The sequence below is a fragment of the Tupaia chinensis genome, unplaced genomic scaffold, assembly GCF_000334495.1.
Source record: "Tupaia chinensis unplaced genomic scaffold, TupChi_1.0 Scaffold000276_2, whole genome shotgun sequence".
NCBI lineage: Eukaryota > Metazoa > Chordata > Mammalia > Scandentia > Tupaiidae > Tupaia > Tupaia belangeri.
This window is the reverse complement of record NW_006159759.1, coordinates 2439967-2448996: the sequence shown is the minus strand read 5'-3', so window position 1 is coordinate 2448996 and position 9030 is coordinate 2439967. Positions and strand designations below refer to the sequence as shown.

The 9030-nt window shown below is 35.9% G+C and overlaps 1 protein-coding gene across 1 annotated transcript in view; it reads left to right on the top strand.

Moving 5' to 3' along the window:
• Positions 1 to 7990, top strand: part of CNTN5 (contactin 5) — a 515333-nt gene extending 507343 nt beyond the window's left edge. The window contains exons 22-23 of the mRNA XM_006150105.2: positions 4502 to 4670; positions 5285 to 7990. Coding sequence (XP_006150167.1) covers positions 4502 to 4670; positions 5285 to 5388 — 273 coding nt within the window. The 3' untranslated portion in view covers positions 5389 to 7990. The remainder of the gene's footprint in view (positions 1 to 4501; positions 4671 to 5284) is intronic.
• The last annotated feature ends 1040 nt before the right edge of the window (positions 7991 to 9030 follow it).

The following is a 9030-nucleotide window of genomic DNA, read 5'->3' as shown; positions in this document are numbered from 1 at the left end:
GGGGGTGTTTCAGAACTCGAACCGCAGTCAGCTACATGGGAATCCAGCGATATAGCCACTATGCCAACTGCTAGTCCCAATCACCTCTACTCTCTGTCTATAAAGCTAGGGAGTATAGGAGAAAATCAGCCTCAAAATTTGTTTGTTATCACATGACGCATCCAGAGAGACAGGGGTTTTCATTTGTTTATACAACTTATTTCTAGACTCCTAAGATAGGTGTTCAGTTGAATTGCTATTGTATTTTGTGCTCTGTAGAATTTTGACATTTACTCCTATATTTCCCCCAGCTTAAGCTGGGTGATGGTACATGAAATTTATTATACTGTTTACATTTGATTATGCTTGAAATTTTCCCCAAGTCTTTTTTTTAAAATTAGACAGAAATGGCTCATATAAAGTCAAGTATATATATGAAGCAGAGTTTATGGAAATATTGAGGGAGTGTAAAACAGAGAGAAACACCACACAATCAAATATATGAATATTGTTCATAAGGTAGTTCTATACTTTTTTTTTTCTTGGGGAGGTTTTTGCTATAGGGCGCGTGTGATCGCCAGAAAAACAGAGACAGAAAGCAAGAAATCACCCCCCGGAGGGATGGACACACCGCAATCCCTTCTCCTCCATTCTCCTCTCAGGATCTTGGGCACTCACACACATGCGCCCGGCGTGAGTTTAAGCCACCTGGTCCAGGACTGAACCGTGGTAGACTACATGGGAGTCCAGTGACATAGCCATTATGCTAACTGCTGGTCCCAAGGCAGTTCTATTCTTAAAAATCCTTTAGCCACCCAACACCCAGTGGCTTCTCACTGGTATTTATACCTCCCACCTTCTATTCATCCAGCTTCTACGTGTCTTGCTGACTCCTCTTCACCCACTCTGTTGTCACTGAAGTTTTGGATTCCTCACCCTCTATTGCAAAGAGCAGTTTTTTCCTTGATTATAGTTAAAATGCTCAGCTGAGGAACAGGTCTTCATTTTAATAGGACCCATTCTTCTTAGGGGGATTTGTGGGTATGACCTGAAAAAATTTATTCTGTTACACTTTTAGTACATTCATCAGATATTCAGATACACAGAATAGCCATTTCCAAATCATGCATTTGAGAACAGCAGTCATTTGTTTACGGTCATCTCTTTGCCTGTCCTAATGCTTTTATTAATTTTTATTTTTTAAAACTAGATTTTGAGACTAGTCTTGACACTGCATTATATTGTTTCCTTTAGGCATAGAGAGAGCTGTCATTGCAACTGCCAATTTATAAATGTCCAGGTTGTCAAAGAACTCCCTGGCCTCCTTACTGTCAATAACTATTTTTGACATGTCTTGATAACTCCTTAACCTTTTTACATTTCTCATTACTATTCATCTTTTCTAAATCATTATTTTAAAAAGAGCTGACATTCTCTAAAGCACTTAGGATTAACCATCAATTTAATGTATCTTTTTACATAGTACACCTACCTACAGACACATAGCACTAAGTCTCCCTGGATGTATTTGTAAAAGCCACATTTAATCTCAAACTCCTTTTGCTACCATTAACAGAAGTTTTTTTCTTCTGTCTTTTCCTTTTGTTCCTAAATCTCAACTGATCCACAAATTTTTCTTCGACTCTAGATTTTCCAGCATTAGGTATGCATTACTGGCTGCATTTTTGTCGTAAGAATTGTAATTTATTGAACCATAATAACAGTGTCCTCTAAAACAGTCACTCCCCTGCCAATCCTCACCAATTTACATACTTCCCCATTCCCATAAATTTGCTTTCTAATTACCTCATGTGGATGATCAGAATTCTAATCCATTGTAGTGCTACAGTCAAACTCAGAAGCATTAATTCTAATACATTTACCACACTTTAAGCCAGAAGAGTCTACTATAGGTTTCCTCCAGGAGCTGTTCCTGATCCTCCACATCTTGACTTACTGCCCACTCTGTGCATTTCTGTAATCTCTAACTATGTCCGCCACTATGTCCGCAGCACATACCACGTTTCATCACTCATCTGCCTCTAATATTGGACTGTAAGTGCCAGGAGGGCAGGAATCACATAGTCTCATTCTCCAGCAAATTTCTAGGATCTGTGCTTGGCTTATATGAGATGCCCCAAAAATATTTAGTAATGCTTTTATCATTTTGCCCTTATATCAGATCAAAGGAATCCTTTCCAAAAAATAAAAAAGATTACAATAGATACCTTGGGTTGTAGGAAAGCCATGACACATTGTTGCATTTTAAAAAAAAAAAAAAGAAAGAAAAATACATCATGACTTTCCCAACAACCTAATAATGATTGCAGAAGTAAATTTAACCCTGTAAAAAGATAAAGGAAGTGAAATGGAAGAAAGAGGTATTATCAGAATGAAAGGGAGGATGAATTGCAGACACTTCAATATATGAAAATAATGTTTTTCTAAAATTATTTTGTTTTCCTGTACATAAGTTCATTTAAGCTCAAAACACATTTTCTGTAAGAAAAAAAAAAATGCTCTAAGTTCTTGGTCTGGATTCCCAAAGCAGTCCATCTTTTATGAAACAATTGAAATATTGATCTATCGACAGTGACAGATGATGGCAACAAAAGGAGTAGCTTTGTCTTATTAAGCTTATCATGCTCAGGTGCTGTTTGTTTGCTTTTTGTTTGTTTATTTGTATTCTCGCCTTTCATTCTTCTGGGAAAGCTGTAAAATAGGCGTTATTATTTCTTCCATACAGTAGAGTGAATTGAGGTCTAGAAGGGTTAGTAACTTACCCAAATTGGCTAAGCTAGAAAAGTATAGGAGGTCATTTTTGCTTTGTTTTGCTTTGCTTTTTTTTTGTTTTGTAGGAAATTGTTTTTTTTATCCAGATTTGTATGATGGCAAAGCCATTGTTCTTTTCATTATGCAAAAAGTAATTATAACACTGGTAATTTAAAAAACGTACAAAAACAATGAAACTGATATATATATATATATAGAGAGAGAGAGAGAGAGAGAGAGAAGTCTTAACTGCTGCTCCCTGCTACACCAAAAAAAATTTTTTTAAATTATACTTGAGTATTATTGGAGGCAGTAAGTAGGAATGGTAAAACACAGTGAAATAGCTCAGAAGTGATTTTCAAAAATATTGATCTTCTAATGAAATATCTACTCTAACTACTCATATAATCTTGTACAAATTACTTAGTCTATTTGGCCTTAGTTTTCTGATTGTTAGAACAGGACAATCCTGTGTCCTGATTTGTACTTCTGAAACTATTTTTTACCATGCATGCGTGTTCAATTGTAGTATCATGGACAGATGTCAGAAAAGCCTTAGCTTTCGGACCAGCAGATAATGTAATGGTTACATCACTAGACTTCCACGCAGGAGACCACGGTTTGAGTCCTGGGCTCAGCCACTTAAACTCACACCAGGCCTGTGTGCCTGTGTGCCCAAAATCCTGAGAGGAGAATGGAGGAGAAGGGATTGTGGTGTGGCCAATCCCCTTGAGGGGTGATTTGTCACTTTCTGTCTTGCTGTCTCTCTCTGCTTCAGTGAGTACACATGCCCTATAGCAAAAATCTCTCTCAAAAAAAAAAAAAAAAAAAAGGGAAAAGAAAAAGAAAAGCCTTAGCCTTAATACCCAGTGTATCCCAATGCCAGTTCACCAAAAAGCAGATCACCATGAGAGTATAAATTAGATGAAAAACATTTTAACTTTTCAACCATTTCCTTGATTGCTAGTGATTAATTATTGATATATTCAAAAAATTTATTTTTACTACCTTCAAACAATTTGATGAAATGAGAGCTTTTAAAATTACCTCAGGGTGCCAGCAGGTGGCATAGTGGTTAAAAGCCCTGAACTCCCACATGGCCAACCGTGGTTCAGGTCCTGGATTGGACAGCTTGAAAGTCGTGCAGGACACATGTTGCATGCATGCCCCAAATCCCAGGAGAAAATGGAAAAGAAGGGACTGTGAGGTGTGAGGAGGCCATCTGTCCTGGGAGGTGATTTCTCATTTACACCTTCACTGCCTCTCTCCAGCAAGTACATGCAACCTATGACAAAAACCTTAAAATAAAAATTAAAATAATAAACTCCTTAAGACTCTCATTTCATAACGAAGCAGAAATGTCCTGTAATAGTCCAGCCCGTTACTACCTACCTCCGCGTCTCGTTTCTCATTACTTCCAGGTCTTCTTTTCAGTGCTTACCCAATCACCATGGCTTCTGAATGCTTAAATTTTTAAATCTCCTATCTCTTTCTAGAATTCTTTTCCTCTCCCTCCCCAACTAATAAACATTATTTATCTTTTAATACTTAGCTCATGCCTCACATTTTCTAGAAAACCTTCCCCAAACGCCTAGGCAGAATTAAACTCTCCTGTACTTCCATAGCCCCTACGGATACTTCCATTGCATAAGCTCCTGGTGCTCACCTCTGAATATGACACAAGTACTCAATAAACGTTTGTCATCCTTAATTGAATATCAAATGTCTAAAACCCTACTATTACTCATAGGTTTTTTATAGGCAAGAGGGTCATGGCAACAGTCAAATTATTGAAACACAGAAACCTCAAGCAATAGTACCACTCCCTGATCCTGGAGTCTACATTATTGAAGTTCGAGCATACAGTGAAGGTGGGGATGGGACAGCCAGTTCCCAAATCAGGGTACCATCATATTCAGGTAAGTTGCTGTAATAGGTATAATTTGATGACCACCACCAATATCAAGATTGATAAGATGGATTGTACGATTCAGTGATCTTGAGGTTTCTCTTCTCACTGATCATGATACCATCCTCTAATTGATATGAACCATGGTTATCTGCTCATAATTGTGAATTCATACAAATCAACGGAAGAATTGGTGTTCAAATTTGAATGTTCTCATTTGTGACATTCTCTTGCCAATTCTGGTCTTAAGGAGTGCCTTGCTGACAATTTGGGCTTGAGAATATTTTTGCTCCATTTCCTGAACTATGCACTCTAGGAATTATTTCATTCTTCATGCCTGCAACTTGCAGTGTTTACTCTCAGTGCATTGTTGGTGAAAATTACATGACATCTCCTGATCAGATAGACTTGTTAGCTGTAATATAGCCTTTTCAACATAGAAGTCCATTTATATTTATACTTTTCATTTATCTTTCAGAACCTCTGACAATGTCTTGTTTCCTAAGAGTGCCATCTTCAGAAACAGGACTAATAATGCACTGATTTGTAACATACAGCAACTCTTCCCTTGCCCAAGAAAAACCAAAATAATTTGTTGTACTTCATGCTTCTTTTTCTTCACAGGTGGGAAAATCACAAGTGCTCAGTCAACGCTCCACACTCTCTCTACATCTTCATCCTCACTAACTTTGCTCTTGGCATTGGTGATTCCTTCAACCTCCTGGTGAACACTGCTGATGTCATTGCTTGTCTTTGCTATAGTTGAATAACAGCAGTGACTAGCATATCAATCTACGTGATGACCCAGGATCCTGGATGAGCTTTAAGACCTTGGAACTACACACGGTGCACTTACAGGAAGTTAGGGGGAATATTACTTATCATCAGGTTTCTCTTTGGTTTTTGTAAATGGAGAGGACAGTTCTTGGTCCAATAAAAAATATGCAGATTGTATGTAATGAATTTTTGTAAGCAAAGGTAATTTCTGTCAAATGTATTCTTTACTTTTTTTAATATGTTGGAATTTGATTTTCTATCTGATGACTCTGAGTGTGTGCCATCCATTTGTTAAGCAAGTGGTCTCTAGCAGGTCTGTTTCATAAACAAATACAAAACTGAGAATGAAAATTTTGCCTAACACCAAGTCCAGTGTTTTTCATTTTCCCTCCGGTTGACTATTCCAATTGCCAAACCAGCAGGAGATATGAAAAATACTTAAGTTTTGTGGTCCATTATAGGATAAGTACATAAAAATTTTCTAAAAAAATAAATAGTGTATGATTGCATAGTGAAATAGCGAGATTTGTCAATATGCTATTCTACATGCACCCCTTAGAGCAAGTTATTAGGGTAGGGAATAAGCCATTTACATTAGTACAAGGCAAATAGAAAGTGAGTCCAAATGAACAGAAGTGCTATTGTTTGTCATCAAGTACTATGTTATCTAGCAGCAAATATGGTAAACGTTTATTTTTAATAACAAAAGATTTTAAAGTTACCCAAAAAATGATTCACTAAAATCTGCTGACTCTGACATGATGCCACAGGTGCTAACTTCAAAATGAAATGAATATGGTACATAGATTTTTCTATTTCTCCACCTACTGCCAAAACAGATGTTGAAGTAGGTCCAAGAGTTTCTTCTAATTGCAAATAACTTTAAGAACAGTGAAAATTTGTTATGCAAATGATTATGCATAGTCAGTGGATTAAAATGGTTTGAGCATAACAAATGCATTTTGATTTTTTATAAAGTTCATGCATCACTTACCACTTGTAAAATCTTACCAACTAGTTAAATAAAGAGAATCTCTCGGATAAATTGATTTTTCTTTTAAATTGAGCTGTGGAAACATGGCATCAGTATGAAGGCTCAGCTAGCTAGTCTAGCCTGCCATGCACTGCTTGATTTTGTGGCTGGGGAGATGTGGTTTCTATCTGCACTCTGAGGAATCATCCTGAGCCTGTGTGATCCTAGATAGTTTATGGAAAGCAGAGTGAACAGTTTCTACTTGATATTTTACAGAAATTCCAGCAAACATAGGAATGTGCCAGAATTAGCATTACACCCATGAAGATGCCTGAAAGAACAGTTATTGCAAAGTCATTTGCGAGAACAGACCTGAAGAAATGTATTTAACAGGTGATGTTAATATGAGAACTAAGAGTAGTTTTCTTTTCTATAATCTAAACCTGTTAATTGTATCTGTATCTGTAAATGACAGGCAAAATGATGCAATGATGAGCTCAAATTGCTGGCTCTAAAGGTCAATCCTTCTAGAATCAGAGGACGCTGAGACTGGACTTTCTGTACTGAACGTCCTAAAAGATTAGATTCAGAGCCACAGTATAACCATATATGTCAGCTAATGATTCTCTTTGGGGGAATTATGTCTAAAACACCCTTAAACAAATAAGAAGTGATTTTGAAAACTATCTTAGTCAATGGATCATTGTCCACTAAAGATAGTGGACAATTAAGCCTGTGGATAAAAATAACCAAGTGACCTTCTTTGAAAGCCTCCTTTGGAGTAGGAGAAGCTGGACTTTGCAAATAAAGGGATTCTGTTTGGCCAGCAAAACAGGAGCTCTCCCAAGTATGGTGTAACTTTCAAAAACAAATTGTGCATCTGAAAAAATGCCAAAAGGACATTAATAAAATTGTGAATTATTTTTATATATTGATAAGTTAAACCATTTTCATTTTCCCTGTCATATTATATTTAGTGAAAAACTTTAAGAATCAAGTTACTACTAGCAAACTCTTCCAAAAATTAAAGCCCAGTAAAATATAATTTCAATATATGGTAAATTCAAATTAACCAATACTTCCAACTAGCTGATGGATGGTACATATCTGATATATTATTTACATAGAGAATGTCTGATGTCATATTCTTATGGGAATCAGAGATATGTGATGTTTTTACTCAACATGCACAAAATATGTATTTTGCATCATAAACCTACTTAAGAAAAACAAGTTTTCAATGTTTATGTACTTATGTATTACGTATTTGTTACTTTGTAGAAATCAAAACAGCATTCTTTATCAAGGGACATTATTTTTCAGCTGCAGTACTAACTGAGGTTTGGTTTTTTTTTTTTCTTGAATGGGATAGTAACCACACAGTCTTATGTCACTAAAGAGACTGTATTTTTGTAAGATGTCAATTGAACTATGAAAACAGCACTCCTCCTAATTAGAAATTTCATGAGAGCAAATGTTTTGCATACTCAAATGAAGGTACTGTGGACCCCATGTCAAACTGTTCAATATATTGTATACAATATGTATATATACTATATATAAGGTATATACCATGTGGAAGGCACAGTCAGATACTAGTTCTGTGTACTGTTCTTGTACCATTAGATCTTTTTAATAAATAATTCTCTTTTTATTGACTTTTATCTTCTCTCCTGTCAACTACATGTATCACATATTTCACAATTATGCTTCTGTTTTCACACTGATAATATCAGCATGTTAGGACTCTGCATGCTGGGATGATTTGGGTTCCACAATCTCCATAGATGTTTGTGGCAGTTCCAACTTGAATAGCTGAAGCTATGTCAAATAATGAAACAAGCAAAGAAGAAAAGACCGGTGGGAAAAGTTCAGGATTAAACTCATGATTTATTTCTTCTCAGAAAAGAAGACTTTATTACATCAACTTTTTAAAGAATTTTTTAAACATGTACTTTTGTTTGTCCTAAGAACTGTTAATCCCAGTCTATCCCAGGTACAGTTCTCAAAGAGTTGTTCATTCTTTGGGGTCACCTTAGCGCCATGTACACATCTCTATTATGCAACCAATATCATGACATAATGATTTGTTCATCAATGCTTCTCCTTCTATCTATTATCCAGAGCAGAATATGTTATATTCATCCAGGGGAGACTATTTTCTATTCATCTTGGGATTTCTCTCACCAGTGCCCAATACAGTGCCCAATACATTCAACTCACTGATAAACTTCATTTAATTTAATGTTGGACCTAGAACTTTCTTCAGAACATACTTCCCAAACTTGGGTTACTATTCCAATTTACCTGGGATGCCAAATCTCTGAGTTCTGACTTAATAGGTCAGAACCTAGGGAATTCTTTTTTTTTTATTTTTTATTTTTATTTGTTTAATTCTTCTCAAACACAAAATGATATAAATATATTGAATGGGATATGTCAACATCTAGCAAAATAATAAAATAATAAATGATATACCCTTAAGCTAGCAATCCCACACTTACAAATCTATTCCTAAAAGAAACTAGCAAAAATATACAGTGCTAAGTGAATAAACAAGATGCAGAAGAGTGAATATATGCCCCTTTTGGGGGAAAAAAATACAAACACATAATTGCTA